This window comes from Cervus elaphus, chromosome 9 (genome assembly GCF_910594005.1).
Source record: "Cervus elaphus chromosome 9, mCerEla1.1, whole genome shotgun sequence".
Classification (NCBI taxonomy): Eukaryota; Metazoa; Chordata; class Mammalia; order Artiodactyla; family Cervidae; genus Cervus; species Cervus elaphus.
In genome coordinates, this window is record NC_057823.1 from 22,350,377 (window position 1) to 22,369,391 (window position 19,015).

The 19,015-nt window shown below is 52.5% G+C and overlaps 1 protein-coding gene across 1 annotated transcript; it reads left to right on the forward strand.

The window, feature by feature from the left end:
• The first annotated feature begins 9,580 nt into the window (after positions 1-9,580).
• SIRT6 (sirtuin 6) lies at positions 9,581-18,505 on the forward strand. Its single transcript, XM_043911945.1, has 9 exons — positions 9,581-9,744; positions 10,016-10,369; positions 14,029-14,156; positions 15,432-15,614; positions 15,923-15,982; positions 16,516-16,611; positions 16,689-16,769; positions 17,368-17,491; positions 17,577-18,505. The coding sequence occupies exons 2-9, from the start codon at positions 10,166-10,168 to the stop codon at positions 17,916-17,918; spliced, it is 1,218 nt and encodes a 405-aa protein (XP_043767880.1). The 5' UTR covers positions 9,581-9,744; positions 10,016-10,165; the 3' UTR covers positions 17,919-18,505.
• The last annotated feature ends 510 nt before the right edge of the window (positions 18,506-19,015 follow it).

A 19,015-nucleotide genomic window follows, 5' to 3' on the forward strand; every position in this document is an offset into this window, starting at 1 on the left:
AGCCATCCTGGACTCTGTGAGGCTGTTGAACAGCATCCTTGGTCCAGGAGCAACCCCCCTCCCCACTGCCCACTGTGTGACAACCATGTCAGAGGCATCACCCAGTGTCCCTGGGGGCAGGATCACTGCTGTTGTCCGTGATTATTCTCAGACACCTTTGGGCAGGTGGAGGGAGAGGTGGGGACAGGTAAATGGAGAGTTTGCTGATAAGCAGTTGAGGAGTTGGAGGGAAGGTGTTTAGGCCTCCTCTCTCCTCTTACACTTGGGTAGGGAGGTGACTCTTAGGCTCGTCCAGAGAGGAGACTGAAATGGATCTCCCAGCTCAGGCCTCGGATTTCCAACTGCCCTTGGTCTGTCCTTCTGGATGCCAGACCCGATCAGAAGCCCCTCCCCTGCAGTGTGCCAAGGGTACCACCATCCCACCTGACTCCTCTCTCTCACCCCACACCCAACCCAGCAGCCAAACTGCATCCAAGGACCCGTTCTCACACACGGTCAGTCCCATCACAGCTCCACCGTGCGGTCGCCTCCACCCGGGCCTCCCTGCTTTTATTCCCCTCCCTGGCCCACCAGCTGCCTGAACCTGCATCAGAGCATCTCTCTCTTCTGCACATAAGCCTCCAGCGACCGCACTTGGCATCAGATGCTAACTGCTCACAGAGCCCAGGCGGTTCCATGGCAAGGGGTCCACCCACTGAGGTCTCCCACCCTACCCCACTCCCACCTGGTTTTGTCCAGGCCAAGAGCTGAGAACGGTTTTTACACTTATAAGTGGTTAGGGGGGAAAAATCAAAAGAAGAGTTATATTTTGCAATACATGAAAATTATATGAGGGGACTTCCTGGCAGTCCAGTGGTTAAGACTCTGTGCTCCCAATGCAGGAGGTGCAGGTTTGATCCCTGGTCAGGGAACTAAGATCCCACAAGCCTCAAGGTATGGCCGCCCCCCCCCCCCAAATTATATGAAAATCACATTTCAGAGTCCATAGAACAACTTTGGATGGCAAGGAGAACAAACAAGTCAATCCTAAAGGAAAGCAACCCTGAATATTCATTGGAAGGAGTGATGCTGAAGCTGGAGCTTCAGGCCAATACTCTGGCCACCTGATGCAAAGATCTGACTCATTGGAAAAGCCCCTGATGCTGGGAAATACTGAAGGCAGAAGAAGGGGATGGTAGAGGATGAGATGGTTGGGTGGCATCACTGACTCAATGGACATAAGTTTGAGCACACTCTGGGAGATAGTGAAGGACAGGGAAGCCTGGCGTGCTGCAGTCCATGGGGTCGGACACCACTGAGCGACTGAACAACGACATTGGGATGAAGCTATGCTCATTAATTTTCAAACAGCCTCTGGGAATTCCCTGATTGCCCAATGGTTAGGACTCCCAAGTTATCCCATGGACAGAGGAGTCTAGTAGGCTACAGTTCATGGACTTGCAAAGCATCAGACACGACTGAAGTGACTGAGCACGCACGCGCTGGGAACGAAGATTCCACAAGCTGCAAGGTGTGGCCGAAAAAGAAATTTACCATCCAGCCTTTTACATGAAAAATGTGCCCACTTTTGCTCTTATCACTCCTCCTCCTCCACTCTCTGAGTTCTTCCCCCAACCTGTCCCCTGGTCCTTGGATTCCTGCTGCAGTGGCCTCCTTTCCAGTCCTCAGACAGCTCTGCCCACCTCCAGGCTTTTGCCCTTCCTGTGTCCTCCACCCGGGATGCCCTCTCTCCTCCACCGCCTACAAGGCTGATCCCTTCACTGTCTTTTGCACTGGAAGACACCTCTTCAGACAGCCTTTCTCTGGTCACCCCCTTGTCACTCTGATCCCCTCAGTGGGGGCCAATTTTCCTTTATGGTTTTTATTATCACCTGACGTCATCCCATGTACCTTTCTGAAAATATCACTTCCTCTTGATCTCTCCACAGAAAGTCATCTCTGCACAGGCAGGAATTTTTGTGTCCCTTAGTCACTGCCGCATCTCCCCAGCAGGTCCCAGGTACAGATTTAGGAGTGAACGGTACAAAGTGAAAACGCAGGGCCCCTAGCTGAAAAGTGACTAAGAATGTCAAGACAGGCAGAAATGAAACCAAACATCACGGGGCTCTTCTGAGTGGGAGCATCTGTGAAACCAGCCTTGGTCTCCAGCCTGCAGTAGGTATTCATTAAATGTTTGTTGAATGAGTTAAATAGTGACTCGGATTTAAAATAAGGTCATATATCTAGTAAATATCTACATGTACATTTCTTCATTTCAAGAGTATTTTTCAGGACTTCCCTGGTGGTCTGGTAGTTAAGACTTTGCCTTCCAGTGCAGGGGACACAGGTTCTATCCCTGGTCAGGGAGCTAAGACCCCACCTGCCTCGTAGCCAAGAAATCAACACAGAAGCAGTATTTGTAACAAATTCAATAAAAAATCAAACAAACAAACAAACAGAGTATTTTGCAGGGCATTCTAATAATAAACTACAAAATTCAGTCAATTCTCTAGTGCCTTTTTTTGATCCAATATCAAAAGACTAGTTTGTTCACATTGAAAAAAAAAAAAAAAGAAATAGAGACTCTGGGTAAAGTGAGGGACACACAGCCTTTCCAAAAAGTATTGAGGCACCGGGAGTCTATGAATCTTCTAAAAAAATTTTTTTAACAGATCCACAAGCTTCTTTCTTGTGGAATTTTTCTAAAACCTGAAATAAGGGCAAGAGATCAGAGGGAATCCAAAAAACGAGGCTCCTAGTTCCAGTTAACTCCCATCTTACGGATGGAAATACTGAGGCCTGGAGAGGACTCAGAGCAAGCAGGGCCGCTCTGCCAGGGGGGCCTGGCAGAGCAGGCTGGATCCTGAAAGCAGTGGAACCAGGGAAGGTCTGGAGCCCAGGTGTGGCGGCTGGGCTGTGTGCTGAGAAAGGGAAACAGAATGTCCGGGGAGATGGAGGCGGAGGGAGGGGGTGTTTGCTTTCTTCCCTGGGGCAGCCGAACAAAAGCTGAACCTGACTCCTGCTGCCAGCCGAGAAACTGGAACCCCTGGGGCGGGGCGGGGGGGGGGGTGGGCGTGCTGTGGGGGAATGGAAGGATGGAGGCCCAGCTTCTCCTCTGCTTCCTGCTCCAGGCCTCACACCTGCCGCTCCTGCCCCAGCCTTTGGTGTCTCTGCTCGTTGCACCCCCCACACCCAACCCCAGATACCCTCACACCCAGGTGGAGTTTTTAACACCCCTCTGACCCCGCCCCTGCCTTCTGACCCTGTGCTAGGCACCTATCAAAACACAGTCACGTCCCAAATTAGGTGCATTTTTTCTTTTTTTTTTGTTTTTGCAGCCCAAACTTTTTGAAGAATTTTATTTCAACAGAACTCTGCTTCTGAAATTAACAATGCTATGGCTACAGGCCCTCTGGTGTTATCTCTGTTATGGCTGAGAAGACCCATGTGATTGATACCTGGATTCCTGGTTTCTCTGAATAGAAATTGTAGATAAAAAATTTGAGATGCTCTTCCTGATTAAAAGCATTCTCTCAATTTACAGCAAAATTAAAAACCAATGATATGGTTTGGTCTAACACTGACTTCAAGTTCTCAGGAATTCTTAGGGGTAAATGTGAACACTAACTAGGAACTGATTCCAAACGGAATGAAAATTGTAGGATCACTCTGCAATAAATGAAGCTGAAAAGAAAGTGAAAGTGTTAGTCGCTCAGTCACTTCCAACTCTTTGTGACCCCATGGATTGTAGCCTGCCAGGCTCCTCTGTCCATGGAGTTCTGCCAGGTAAGAATACTGGAGTGGGTTGCCATTTCCTTCTCCAGGGGATCTTCCCAACCCAGGAATCGAACCTGGGTCTCCCCCATTGCAGGCAGATTCTTTATCATCTGAGCTACCAGGGAAGCCCCAAATGAAGCTGACCCCATGCCAGATTTTGTAGGGATTAACAAACCATTTATTCCTCGCTCTGTCTCTTTCTCTCTTTCTCCCACCCCGATCCCTCTCTCTCTCCTCAATCAGTTCACCTTCCTCACAGTCAAGGCCCTATCCTGTTCCTAGTAACACAGCCCAGGGAGAAGGTGGACCTCTCATTTACTAGCTGTGTGACCTTGGGCAAGTTCCTTAACCTCTCTGGGCATCCTTTACTCATTTAAATAGTGAAGATAATAAAAGCTGTCATCCTACATGATTGTTAGGAGGATTAAATAGGCTGACATCTGCAAAGCACCTGGAAAGTTCGTTATAGTGTTTGAAAATAAAAACAAAAATAGGATGAAATAAAAATAAATTCAATAACGTAAATTTAAATTTTAAATTAAATAAATAAAATGAAAGAATGTTAAAATTGATAAATAATAAAAAATACATTTAAGAATTGGTTGGAAAAAAATAAAAAGAATTGGTTGGGAGGGCAGAATTCCCTGCTCTGAGTTTCCTCCACAGCAGGTACAGGTGCTGTCCCTGGCCAGGGAACTGAGATCCTGCAAGTTTCGAAGCACGGCCCAAGTAAATGAATGAATGAATGAATGAATGAATAAAACCAGGCTTTTTCCTCTGCCCCATTTTTTAATGTCACTTTGCCGACAAAGGTCCATATAGTCAAAGCTATGGCTTTTCCAGTAGTCATGAACAGATGTGAGTGTTGGACCATAAAGAAGACTGTGCGCTGAAGAATTGATGGTTTTGAAATGGGATGCTGGAGAAGACTCTTGAGAGCCCCTGGACAGCAAGATTGAACCCGTCAATCCTAAAGGAAATCAACCCTGAATATTCACTGAAAGGACTGATGCTGAAGTTGAAGCTCCAGTACTTTGGCCACCTGATGTGAAGAGCTGACTCACTGGAAAAGACCCTGATGCTGGGAAAGGCTGAGGGCAGGAGAAGGGGACGACAGAGGATGAGATGGTTGGATGACATCATTGACTCAATGGACAAGAGTTTGAGCAAACTCTGGGAGAAAGTGAAGGATAGGGAGGCCTGGCATGCTGCAGTCCATGGGGTTGCAAACAGTCAGACACAACTGAGCGACTGAACAACAACTGGCATGTTCCTCTGCTTGGTTTTCGACATTCTCTGCTCCAGCCAAAAGAACTTCTTCATCATCCCATAATGCCTCTGTATCAAACAGGCTCAGCCCAGCCTCCAAACCTTTGCCCATACTGGTCCATATCCTCATATCCATATCCATATTCATACATATCCATATACATATCCCTCCCTTCCCCCTCGCCCGCCATGTGTCTTCACTTGTCTGAATCTTCCATCTTTCGAGGCTCTGCTCCAGCACTACCTCCTCCAGGCAGCCTCCCAGATTGTCTGGGGCCACACCTGGCAGATGGGGAGGCCCCATCACGGTAGAAAGACTAAGGGCTCTGAAGTCAGACACGTGTGGGCTTGAATCTCCCTGTTGCCGCTTTGCTCTGTGACAAGAAAGCCAAGTTAACCTCTCTGGAACTGTTTCTTTGTGCTGTAATTGCAGAGTTTAGCCTGACAGAGGGCAGCCACAAAGACCAGTGCTCAGGAAGTCTGGCTGCCTGACTGTGTGTGAATTCTCACTCAGCTTCTGTCCCTCTGCCCTGGACTGCCCTCCACCCAGGCAGGGACTAGGGAGAGAAGGGTTAGGAGGGAGTAGGGATGACTGAGGAAGTTCATAGTCCATGGTAGAGCTGCAAGGGATGCCAACTGGATCCTGCCTCAGGGCCTTTGCACCAGCTGTTCCCTCTGCCTGCAATGCAAGTCCTTCATATACACACACAATTTCCTCCTCCCTTCCCCTCTGATCTTTGCTCTTGTATTAGCTTCTTGGTGGGGCCTTTCCTGACAACCTGCTTCATTTTTAAAATATTTATTTTTTAGTATTATTTTATTATTTATTTATTTTGGCAATTTATTTATTATTATTATTATTTTTCTTTGGCTGTGCTGGGTCTTAGCTGTGGGACTCAGGATCCTCGATCTTCATTGCGGCATGCAAACTCTTAGCTGCAGCATGCTGGATCTAGTTTCCTGACCTGGAGTCGAACCCAGGCCCACTGCCCTGGGAGCGTGGAGTCTTAGCTGCTCGACCACCAGGGAAGTTTCCTGACAATCTGCTTTAAATCTGCAACCATCTCCACTCTCCTGGATGCTTCAAATTCCCTTTCTTTACTTTCTTTGTCTGCCTGGTACAAAGCATGCCTTTTCACTTATTTATCTTGTTTACTAACAGCATCCATCACCCACACGCGGCTGTCAGCTCCACGAGGGCAGGGCTTTCTCTTTGCCCTGTTTACTGCTGTCGTTTTTATGTCTAGAGCAGCACTGGATACAAGTATTTGCTGAATACTCAACAGCAAGAAATCAGGATCCCTGAGAAAGTGAGACCCCAGAAAAGCCAATGGTCACTGTAGCTGGGAGTAGAGATCTTCCAGAAGAAATGTTCTTGGAGCCAAATTGTGAAGGGTGGGGAGGATTTGATGGGGAGCAGTACAGGGAAAGGCCAGATGGAGGGAACAGCCTGGGCAAAGGGATGATGGCTGGAAAGCTTGAGCAGGAGACAGTGTGGAGATGAGGGCAGCAGGGGGCAGTAGAGAGAAACGGGAGAGGTGGCCAGAGGATAAGATGGTAAACTTGAACCTGTGGCTGGTAGGAAACCAGGGAGGGGCTTGGTCATAAGGAAGTTGCCAAAAGGATGTGATGGGCGACACAGGGCAATGGTGCAAAGGCCCAGTGGATCTTCAGGCAGGTCCTGGGGGACAGGAGTCTGAAGTTGAGAGACAGCGGGCATCTCAGTGGCCTCAGACTCACCTCTGTCTTCTTAAATCGTGCCCGGAGGGTCTTCATAGCTAGCGTCTGGTGTTTCTCCTCTCCCCAAGCCTCCTGAGAAAAGCCAGGAGGTGAGGGACGTCAGTTCTGGGGGCAAGTGGGGCATCTGTCTCCCACTCCTCAAAAGTACCACTTCCTCCTCCCCAGGCCATCCCAGCCCTTAGAGCAGGTCACAGACCTATCCCATCTTCTAACTGCTGTGTATCCTTCATCGGGTCACTTCCCTTCTCTGAGTTTCACATCCCTCTTCCTTAAAATGCAGGAGATAATTCCCTCTGCTTTCCCATGATGTCTCTAACATAGAGCCTGGCAAACAGTAGGTGCTCAGTAAATTCATCCCACCAGTTTCCCCTGTTGCCCAAGTAGATACAAGCTTTTTCTGGCCTCCAAGCTTTTATCTGTGCAGTTATGTCTGCCTTGTCCCCACCCCTCCTCTGGTGAACTCCCATTCATCTTTCCCAGCCTAGTTCCAAAATCCCGCGGTGTTCTGATCAGCTTTGTCTCTTACTAATGGGCAGAACTCTAACTCCCAAATTGGGTCCCCTCAGCTCTTCTTCTGCTCCATCCTTGGCTCCAGAGGCTAGAAGTGTCTGGACTGGTTCTGTTTTCCTGAAAACTTAGTGGGTCCTCAGGGGCCAGGCACAGAGTTGAGGCCTCTTAGTACAGAGCATGTTCTTTGGGAAGTCAGAGAGAACATCCTTGAGACTAAACTCTTTACACCAGCCTGGCTCCTGCATGAATAAGAGCACAGAGGCGAGTCATCCAAGGTGGGCGGAGGTCTAGAGTGATTGATGGCTCCATGCATGTGTGTGCACAGCTCCACACAGGGTATGTCTGTGCACACGTGTCTGTCCAGCTTAGCCTGTTCTGTGTTTTGTGCACCTGCAGGTACAGAGGTCAGGCAGCGATCTCAAGGGGGTGTTCTGCTGGGTGTCTGGCTAGGAACTCCTTACTGTGTCAGAGTGGGATTGCTCTAAAGGTGTATCCTTCACCTGTCCTTTCACCTGCCCACCTGCCCATGAATTCTCCAAACCTTCCTTCCACCCATTCACTCACCTATGCACCCATCCTCCCACCAAGCATTTCTACATCCACCTACTGTACACCACCGGATCAACTCAAGTTCTCATGGTTCTCTGTGCACCCTTCAACCGTGCTTTATCCACCACCCACTCATCATCCACCTGCCTACCCACCCACCTACCTACTCACCTATCCATCCATCCACCCACCATCTACCCACCCATCCATCCAACATCCACCCACCATTCACTGATCCATCCACCCATCCATCCACTCACTCATTCATTCGTCTATGCAACCACTCACTGGCCACCACCCATCCACTCATCCACCCAACTCATCTTTTCATGGTTCTTCACCCTTCAACCATCCTCCGTCCACCATCCACCCACCTGCCTATCCACTCACTCACTTACCTATCCATCCATCTACCATTGACCCACGCACCCACCCAACATCCACCCACCCAACATCCACCCATCTACTTGTTCATCCACCCACCATCCAATCACCCATTCATTCATCCATCCAACCACACACTGGCCACCACCCATCCACCCAACTCATCTTTTTATGGTTCTCCATGCACCCTTCAACCATGCATCATCCACCACATGCCCACCATCCAGCTGCCTATCCACCCACCCAACCACTCATCCAGCCATCTATCCACCTCAACTATCCATCCATCCAGCCAGCCAACACCCACCTACCATCTACCCACCCATCCATCCACCCTCCCATCCATCTACTGCCCATCTATTCATTCACCCCTTCAATTTACCCCATTCATCAATGTACGCATTCACCCACCACCATTTTCCTTTACTCTTGTCTAACAGACTCAATCACACCTACAGCAGGGTGTAATTGACACCCAGGAGAGGAGTCCACAGGTTGTCTGGGCAGGAGGGAATCTCCCGGCTTGGGGGAGGGGAAAGTACCCTCATCTAGGGAGCTGCTTCCTGGAAGAGGTGATGATATATCCACAGGGCCTGCTGGCAGGGCAGGACATTGAGCTGCAGCAGCAGGAAGAGAGGGTACGAATCCTAGACAAAGAAGTAAGAGGTGCATGCATGAAGCAGCGCGCGCGCGCGTGTGTGTGAGATGGTGCCTCAGCATGGCTGGGACACACTCTGGCCTTTCCTTTCTCCCACCTGCCGGGGCTTGGGGGGCAAGGAGCCTGAGGCCCTCAGGGGAGCCTCCATCCTGGGCCTCCCTCACCTCCTTCCCTCCTACCTCCTGCAGTTCCAGTGCTGCCAGCACTAGGCCACCGTGTCCACTGCCGGCTCTGGTTACCTGCTCCCAGCCGAGCCACCAGCTCGCACCCGCAGCTCCCAGCACTCAGCCCTGACACCTGATCAGCTCTGAGCAGGCAGCTGCCCCTGGGGGCCCGAGGATGAGCAGAGGGAGGAGACAGGGTGGCAGTCGGGCTGTCTGTTGGCCAAGGAGCTCTGGCGGGAAGACAGGGAGGTTCTTCCCTAACATCACTGGACTGATTTCAGTTTCTGGAATGAGCCACCTTCTTTCTCTCCTCTCAGCCTTTGTACTTGCGGTTCCTATACCAAGAGCCTTCTTTCTGTACCTCCTGTCACCTCCAACTGGCTGATTTTCACTGGTACTCACTGTTCAGATCATTGCCGCAACACCCCTTCTCCAGGAAGCCTTCCTGGTTGCCCCCAGGCTGGGTCAGGCGCCTCCTCTGAGCTCCTTCATTGCCCAGGGCCCTCATTACATGCCAGTCACACTAAGTCACCATTGCCCCGTCACAGGGGGCTGCCTGTGGTCTCCAGCGTCTCGCCAGCACACAGTAGGTGCTCAATACATTTCCTGAATGAGTCCTCAAGCCTCCACTCCAAGGACATAAGCAGTTTCTCCAGCCTCTTGGTGCGGTCAGGACTTGTCTTGCTGATTATCACACACCTGGATAACGTTCAGGTAACTTAGAACGGCGTCCGTGAGTCTCCCTAGTGAGGATCCAAATTGCCTCCTGACCCCAGCACACATGCACAGTAACCCTGAATTTGTATATTTATAAACTTCTTAAATATGCAGGGGGAAGAGTCTTGGATTGGAAGCAAGAGTTTGGGTCTCCTCTCTCAGGCTCCGTCCTGGGACTGGGGGACGCGGGGAGGGAAGTGGGTGTCAGTTTACTCGTTTTCAAAAAGGAGAAAGAGGGTACCGATCGCTTGCACCCTTCATTTTACAGGTGACTGGAGAACTCTCACGTGGGCAGTCCCCTAGTATCCAGCCCGGGTCACTGAACAACCCTTTCCCGGGCCCCCACCCCACATGATCAGCGCATAAGAACCCGGCGGGCCATTGCCAGCAGTTAATATGGCGACTGCGGCGACAGTACATGGCGCATGCGCCTTGCGAGGAGGGGCCAGGTACGAAAGATGAGAATACGGCTCCTCCTTCTTCCTCGTCCCACCCTATTTCCGGCGGAAGCGGCCGCAACAAGGGAAACTTTATTGTTCCCGTTGGTGCAGTGAGGATGTCGGTGAATTACGCGGCGGGGCTTTCGCCGTATGCGGACAAGGGCAAGTGCGGTCTCCCGGAGGTGAGAGCGGCTGGGGGTGCGGACGGCCGCCGTCAAAGCCGTGGGCTGGGCGGGACCGGCTGGCAGTGGGGCATTGTGGGAATATCAGGAGACACTGAGGCTAGACAATGGGAGGGACTTCCCAGTGAGGAGGGGGCGGGAAGTGACGACCCAGTGCGCCTGGGGATGCGACCACGCCCAGCTCCGGGTCGGTCCGGCTGGGGACGGAGGATAGGACCCACTTCGAGAAGTCCTGAAGTTCTGATGGGGGAAACAAGGGATGTAGTTCCAGGAGGAAGGCTCCGGGGCAAAGGGCAATAAACAACCTTGGAGGGCAGATTTGGCCAGAGAGGTTTCCAAAACTGGGGCAGGATGGGCCTCAAGTGCCAAGTTGAGGAGGTGACACTATCCTGAGGCTGATGAGGATTTTGAGGCTGATGAGGAAGCTGGAGTATGGAAATCAGACCCCTCCAGCCTCGCTGAGAGAAGTCCCTGCCATGCACTGAGATCTTGGCGAGATCCCTTCTTTCTGGGTCTCTTTCCCTGCTGTAAACTGGAGAGAAGCTTGCCGCCTCCCACAAAATTTGGTCCGTTCCTTCTTAGTCAGGCATTCACGAGTTCTCACATGGTGTGAAGCCCCACTTTTCTCTCCTGCCAGTTTTTTCGCTTTATCCCACAAACATTTATTAAGCACCTACGGTGCACCGACGTCGTTCACCCCGGGACCACATGGGGAACCAGACAGGCCAAGCCGCTTCGTTCCAGCTGGGAGACAGATGAGCAGCAAATAAATGCAAGGAGTCAGATAGTGTTCAGCGCTAGGCAGAAAGGCAAAGCAGATGATGAGAGCTGCGGGCTGCACTGAAAACTAGATGGCTGGTGATAGCCATCACTAAGATAACTCAGCGGTATGAAATACATTTAATGTTATGCAGCCATCACCACCATCCATTTACAAAACTGTCTCCTCTTCCCAAACTAAAACTCTGTCCCCATTTAACAGTGACTCTCCATCCCCTCTCCCAGCCCCGGGCCCCACCGTCTACTTTCTCTATGTATCTGACTCCTCATGGGACCTCACATAAATGAAATCATACAGTATTTGTGTTTTTGTGTCTGTCTGATTTCACTGAGCATGATGTCCTCAGGTTTCATCTGTATTGTATAATGTGTCCAAATTTTCTTCCTTTTAAAGGCTGAATAATGTTCCATTGTATATGTTGTTGTTCTTCAGTCACTCAATCGTGTCCAACTCTCTGCGACCCCGCGGACTGCAGCATGCCAACCTTCCCTGTCCTTCACTGTCTCTCGGAGTTTGCTCAAACTCATGGCCATTGAGTTAGTGATGCCATCCAACCATCTCGTCCACTGTCATCCCCTTCTCCTGCCTTCAGTCTTTCCCAGCATCAGGGTCTTTTCTAATGAGTTGGCTCTTCTCATCAGGTGGCCAAAGTATTGGAGCTTCAGCTTCAGTATCAGTCCTTCCAATGAATATTAAGGGTTGATTTCCTTTAGGATTGACTGGTTTGATTGTACGTGTAGACCGCATTTGTTAGTATCCATTCATCTGTTAATTGACACTGGGGTTGCTCCCATATTTAGCTACTGTGAATAATGCTACTGTGAACATGAGTGTGCAAATGAGACAGCTTTTGAGCCAAGATGGAGAGGAAGTGCAAGGGGAGTCATGTAGGTGTCTGGGCAGAGGACATTCCAGGTGGAGGGCTTTGCCTCTGCAAAGCCCTGAGGCTGAACTGTGCCTGGCGTGTTGGAGGAACATCGAGGAGACCTGTGTGAAGTGAGCGAGGGAGAGAGAGGGAGGAGGGGAGAGCAGGGATGGGGCAGGTCCTGCAGGGCCTTGTGGGCCTTGGTGAGGACTTGGGTTTTTCCACTGAGAGAGGTGGGAGCCCTGGAGGGCTGTGGGCAGAGAAAGGACGTGATAACAAGCTGCCTTTTCCCACCCATTCCCCTCCTCCTGGGCAAGGCAGTCTGTGGCTTGTGGCCTTGCCCGCTGTGGGACATGTTTCAACTCCTGAAACCATGCAAGTAGGACTTGAACCCACGGTTCAGTTGAGATCACACCCTTGTCTTAGGACTTAATGAAGCTCAGTTTCTTTATGTCTCACTGCAGAAAGAATTCAGTGAGAGACAGAGATATGTTCATGCATGCATGTTAAGTTGCTTCAGTTGTTTCTGACTCTTTGTGACCCTGTGGGCCGTAGCCCGCCAGGCTCCTCTGACGATGGGATTCTCCAGGCAAGAATACTAGAGTGGGTTGCCATTTTCTTCTTCAGGGGATCTTCCCAACCCAGGGATTGAACCTGTGTCTCTTAGGTCTCTTGCATTGGCAGATGGGTTCTTTACCACTAACGTCTGGGAAGCCCCAAAGTGATAGGTAAGAGATGGATAGGTAAGAAGTGGGTTTATTTAGAGAGAAACACTTTCCACAGACAGAACGCAGTCTGTCTCAAAAGGTGAGAACAGTCTTGGGAGAAACACTACACAGAAAGGGTGTGGGCCATCTCAGCAGGTGAGAGGTTCTGAAATATGGTGTGGTTAGTTTTTTGGAGCTGGATAATTTCATGGGCTAGTGAATGGGAGGATTATTCCAATTATTTCGGGGAAGGGGTGGGGATTTCCAGGAATTGGGCCACCACCCACGTTTTAGCCTTCTGAACTGTCATGGCACTGAGGGTGTGTCATTTATCATATGCTGGTGTATTACAATGAGTGTATAATGAGGCTCAAGGTCTACTGGAAGGCTTATCTTCCGCCATCTTGGACCTAGTTGGTTCTAATCAGTTTTTGTCACATTTTGTTGATCTCGAGTGGCCTGGGCCTAAAACCACTTGAAGCGGGGCTTGGGTTCCCAGCCAGAGATTGAGGCTGGGCCAAGGTGGTGAAAACACCACATCCTAACCACTAGACTGGTGGTCAGTGACAAGGTCCCTGACCCTTCAGCTGTGCAGAAAAGAGTTTCCACAAAGACAGAAAGTAGTGAAGCAAGTAGAGTATTTATTAGGAGGAAAAAGAGTACAATACATATGAATAGACACACAGGCAGACTCAAGGAGAGTCCCTGAGTTGTGCTTTTGTGGTGGTTTAAGTCACTTTTATGAGGCATTTATTCTGGATTTCCTTTGGCCAATCATTTTGATTTGCCTGGTTCAGAGTCCATATTTGGTATATCTCAGGGTCCTTCCATGCGTGCACATGCATCTTTTAGCCGAGATGGATTCTACTCTGAAGGCCCATGGGTAGATTAGCCTTTGGCATCATTCACCTTTGACCTCCAAGGAGCCTGTCTGCCCACGTGTGATCAGCGAGGTCTCCTGGCTTCAAGAATGAGAAATATGTGATCTGGGCAGGGCCCAGTGCCCTACCTTAATTGTCTTGCTGTTCTCACCTCGGAGTTTCTTTGGAGCACTGGGAATGAGTCTCCAATTGGTTAACCATTAAGGTGCGGGGGGAGCATGTACCTCCTGCCTCACTGTGGCTCTGTCATTCTTGTAGGAAATGGCAACCCACTCCAGTATTCTTGCCTGGAGAATCCCCATGGACAGAGGAGCCTGGCAGGCTGCAGTCCATGGGGTTGCACAGAGTCAAACATGACTAAAGAGACTTAGCACCTGCCCCACTCCCTTCTGTTTCACTCCCTGCTGCTCTCCCTCACCCAACAGGTCTTCGACCCCCCCGAGGAGTTGGAGAAGAAGGTGTGGGAGCTGGCACAGCTCATCTGGCAGTCCTCCAATGTGGTGTTCCACACAGGCGCCGGCATCAGCACTGCCTCAGGCATCCCCGACTTCAGGTCGGCAGGCAGGGTGGGATGTTGAGGCAGGGCCTTCCAGGCTGCAACAGCCTTCCCTGTGAGCTCACCAGATGAACAGGCATCAAAGCCCATCTGCTGCCCTCCCTCCCACTGAGTTTAGGGTGACCCGTCAGTCCCCTAGGGTGTTGGGGATGTGTAAGACCCTTCCTTCAAAGCAGATCCCTTTATATCACACCCAACATTGACTTCCATTGGTCAGAACTTGGTCATGTGACTGTACCTAGTTGCAAGTGGTGCTGGGAAACATAAATCTTTTGTCTAAGCCCACTGTGCATGGCTAAATATTGGGTTCTATTATTACCATAGAAACCATCCAGACCTCAGTTTCCTCACCTGCAAGTGAGGGTGTGAGACCAGATAATGTCTAACTTCCCTCTACTTCAGGCCGCCTATGTTAGACAAGAGTCTCATTGCTGAAAAGCAGGGGCCTCAAATTTGTGGCCTCCAAGTGGCCCCTCTAGGTGTGAAGTTTGCAACCCCACCCAGATAGGCAGGCCTATTGCACTTGTATTCTCTTTCTGAGGCCTCTCAGGCCCCCAGCACAGACTCTCACAGCAGAAGAGCAGATTCCTTGTCTGGAGGAGTGTTAGGGAATTCTAAGGTGTGAATCTCATCCCCCTTCCATAACCTGCCATAGCTCCCCATTGCCACACTTCAGAGTTCCAAGCACTTCGGGCTGGAAATCAAAGCCCTTCCTCACCTAGCCTTGGTTCAGCTCTCCAACCTCAGCACCTGCAGCCCCCAGACTGTCTGAATAGCCCTGCCCTTTCCTCTCTGTTCAGAGACAGCTCTGCCTCCTCCAGGAAGCCTTCCCAGAGTCCCACAAAGAGCCCTTACCACTTCCACTGGGCCAGCCCAGCCCTGGGTTGCTCCCTCTGTCCTGGCCCCTCAGAGGACCAGAGGGTCTGTGTCCACCTGTGTCTCTTCCCCACAAGATGGAGAACTCCCTGAGTGCAGGGCCTGGGTGCACTCGGGCACCAGCATCCCCCAGTGCAGGGCCATGGACTCCCTGAGGGCAGGGTCTGGGTGCACTAGGGCCCCAGCATCCCCCAGGGCAGGGCCATGCCAAATGCAGCAGCAGTAAGTGCTGGGTGAGTTAAATAATTTCTGCTTTTATGTACCACGTTCTCCCTCTTTCCTACCTCACCTCCTTTGTCTGTATCAATCTCTCTCTGACTTTGTCTCTGCCTGTTTCTCTCTTTTTCTGTCCTCTCCTTGGTCTCTAAACTCTGTCTCTTCCACCCGCCGCCGCAGGGGCCCCCATGGCGTCTGGACGATGGAGGAGCGGGGCCTGGCCCCCAAGTTTGACACCACCTTCGAGAATGCCCAGCCCACAAAGACCCACATGGCGCTGGTGCAGCTGGAGCGCGTGGGCCTCCTGCGCTTCCTGGTCAGCCAGAATGTGGACGGACTGCACGTGCGCTCCGGCTTCCCCAGGTGCCCCCAGTGTCCAGCTCCCTGCCCTGCCTTGAGCAGGCCACCCCTCTCCCTGAGCCTCAGTTTCCCTATCTAGAAAATGGACGTTGATGGCAGCCCCTCTCTCTCCAGGCCCCTGGGGCAGTTCAGCCAGGCAGCCAGGGAGGGTGGGCGCTCAGCTGTCAGCTCTCAGTCGCACCTGGAGAGCTGGGCGGGATCCCCTCTTCCCGGTCCTGGGAGGATTCCAGCCCTGAGCCCTCTGGATCTTGGCTGGCTGGGGATCTGGAGATCCTGCTCCTCCACTGAGCCTCTTCCTTCTCCCCCCACAGAGACAAGCTAGCAGAGCTCCACGGAAACATGTTTGTAGAAGAATGTGTCAAGTGTAAGACGTGAGTGCCACTGCGGGAGAGGGCGGGACACAAGGCATGGATGACCCAGGTCGGGGTCCCCAAAAGGTCCTGGTGAGCTAAGCCTGCTGCTTCCAGAGTCAGGGGTGTGACCCTCCCAAGGTGGGATCTGGGAGTGTAGCTTCCTCCTGGGAGGTGTGTTCATTTCCTGCAGCTGCCGAAACAACCACAAACCTGAGTAACTTAAAAACAACAGAAATTCATAATCTTATGGGTCTGGAAGCTACAAGTCCAACATCAAGGTGTTGGCAGGACCATACTCCCTCCACAGAGTCTTAACCACTCACCTACCAGGGAAGTCCCCAGGCCAGCTTTTTCATGGAAGGCCCCCTCTGCTTCCCCACCCCACCCCCTGCGGGGTTTGCCAGCTGTCACCTCATGTTTAGATTCTGGTCTTATGCTCCCGCACTTTCCTGGGAAAACAGCTGTGTGCAAAAAGCATGAGATGCCCAGATGGGCTGCAGGGTGGGTGCCTGGGAACCGGCAGTGAGCCGACCCTTTCCTCCTTGACACAGGCAGTATGTCCGGGACACCGTGGTGGGCAGCATGGGCCTGAAACCCACGGGCCGGCTCTGCACCATGGCCAAGTCCAGGGGGCTGCGGGCCTGCAGGTAAGTGACCCCTCCCCATGCCCTGGACCCCAGGGGAGGCTGCCAGTCTCCTGCTCACTCCCTTGACCTCCCTACAGGGGGGAGCTGAGAGACACCATCCTGGATTGGGAGGATTCCCTGCCTGACCGGGACCTCACCCTGGCCGATGAGGCCAGCAGGTCTGACCCCAGTGGGTCCCAGGTGGGGTGGGTGGGGAAGGGGCAGAAACAGCCAGCTCCACTCCTGAGGGACCTCAGGAAAGGATTCCAGTGAGGAGTGATCAGCACCCTGTCTGGGCCTCGCTTCGCCTGTAATAGCTGTTGTACTGAGCCCGCACATACCATCCTTACCATACCCCAGGGTGGGTGCTGCTCAGGCCCATTTCACAGAGGAGGAAACTGAGGCTGGAGCAACTGGACTCCTCCATCCAGGCTGCCCCGCCCAGAAGTGACTGAGCCAAGATCTGAACCCAGGAGTCCAAGTATATGGTGCTCCCCACCAGCAGCTCCACTTCTGCTGACAGGGTTGGGGGTGGCCCAGCAGAAGGGAAGCGTCAGAGGCAGGCCATGGCTGGGCCCCCAGCAGAAGTGGGTGCTGTGTGAGCAGGTCTCCCAGGATTGGCCCCATTGTGTTGGCAGAGCAGTGAAGCCATGATGTTTGAGCAAGGGTCAGGGAGTGTGTGTGCTGGCTACCACATGCCCCGGCCTTGTGGGGCAGGAGGAGGGCTGCAGAGACCCTTGCCAAGGGGCTTAGACTAATCCCACCTCCTGGCCCCAGGAATGCAGACCTGTCCATCACACTGGGCACCTCCCTGCAAATCCGGCCCAGCGGGAACCTTCCCCTCGCCACCAAGCGCCGTGGAGGTCTCCTGGTCATTGTCAACCTTCAGCCCACCAAGCATGTACGTGTGGGAGCCTACCCCTGATATCACCCCTGGACCCCCCTCAAGCCTTCTCCCTCCACCTGACTGGTCCCCACCTCCACAGGACCGCCACGCAGACCTGCGAATCCACGGTTATGTTGATGAGGTCATGACGCGGCTCATGAAACACCTGGGCCTGGAGATCCCAGCCTGGAACGGCCCCCACGTGGTGGAGAGGGCACTGCCGCCCCTGCCACGCCCACCCGCCCCCAAGCTGGAGCCCAAGGAGGAGGCCTCCACCCAGCTCAACAGCCCAGTGCCCGCCAGCCCCAAGCAGGAGCCCACAGCTGAGCCCTGCGCCCAGCACAATGGTTCCGGACCAACCAACCACAAAAGGGAGTGGCCAGACAGCCATGCCCCTCGCAGGCCTCCCAAAAGAGTGAAAACCCAGGTGGTTCCTAGCTGACCAGGGGCCTCGGGGAGGACGGGGTTTTTTTTATAGAAACCATGGGTTCTTTTTCTTTTTTCTTACTGGTCTCACTTTGTTACTCATTTCTGTCCTTTGGGGGAGACCTCAGGGTGCTGAGAGCTGGGCTCCAGGCCGGGGGGCAGACTTGCCATCCACTGGACCTCCCTTTAACTTGGGGCCTATGGAGGGGGCTTGGCAAGGAGCATCCCTGCCCCGGATCCTGAACTTGGAGCTGACAACCCTGCACCTGCTCCACTCCCAGTCTCTAGCCCCTGACTCAGGGTGTTCTTGGAAGGCGTGATCAGGCCTTCTCTGATTTCCAGCCTAAACAGGAATCAAGCCTGTCTGCCTCCTGGACCCTCACATTCTCCAGTCCCTGCCTATCCCCACACAGCCTTCACAGCCCCTCTAGGGGGGAGGGGACACACAGCCACCATTTAGGAGTCAAACCTCGTGGCAGGACAGACAACAGAGGCTCACACTGCCTTTGTGGCTGGAGGGAGACAAGTGGGTCCACCTGACTTCCTCCAGGCTTCCAGAAAAGCCTTCAATGCAATAAAAGCAGAATTTTCTTGCATCTTGAATCTGTGTTTACCATCTACAACCTTGCCCAGGGTCCAATCCCTGGGGGTAGGACTGTGTGGTGTCTGCGGCCCCTGGTATGTGGGTGCGCTGGGACATTCATGCAGTCCAGGCCTGGCAGTGAAGGAAATCCTTACCAGCTGTTGACATTCCTTGAGTCCTCCATTTGTAAATATTATTTCTGTGATTCTTTAATACGTGCCCTCTGCTACTAGGCTGTGAGCCCCTCGAGGAGAGAGGCCGCATCTTCTAATCGCGATTGCAAACTCCCCCACCCGACCCCACATCCCCGCACCTGCGCAAAGCCGGCAGGGATCCGGTTGTGACTCTAAAGGAAGAACGTGGGTGCAGCTGGGGTCCATGCTCCCCAGCTGTGACCTTGGGCGAGTCCCTTCATTCCCTACATTTCAGTCTCCTCATCCATAAGACGAGCCGGGTGGGCAGCCTAGCCCCCCAGGAAAGCAGCTGCCCCAGGCCTTCCGCGGACTCCCTTGAAGGGTCTGGGGCGGGGC

Excerpts from the sequence above, each read along its gene's own strand:
- SIRT6 (XM_043911945.1), top strand. The coding sequence starts at position 10,166 with ATGGCGCATGCGCCTTGCGAGGAGGGGCCAGGTACGAAAGATGAGAAT. Across the intron at positions 10,370-14,028 it reads GCAAGTGCGGTCTCCCGGAG|GTCTTCGACCCCCCCGAGGA; the intron begins GTGAGAGCGGCT and ends CTCACCCAACAG. Across the intron at positions 15,983-16,515 it reads GAATGTGTCAAGTGTAAGAC|GCAGTATGTCCGGGACACCG; the intron begins GTGAGTGCCACT and ends TCCTTGACACAG.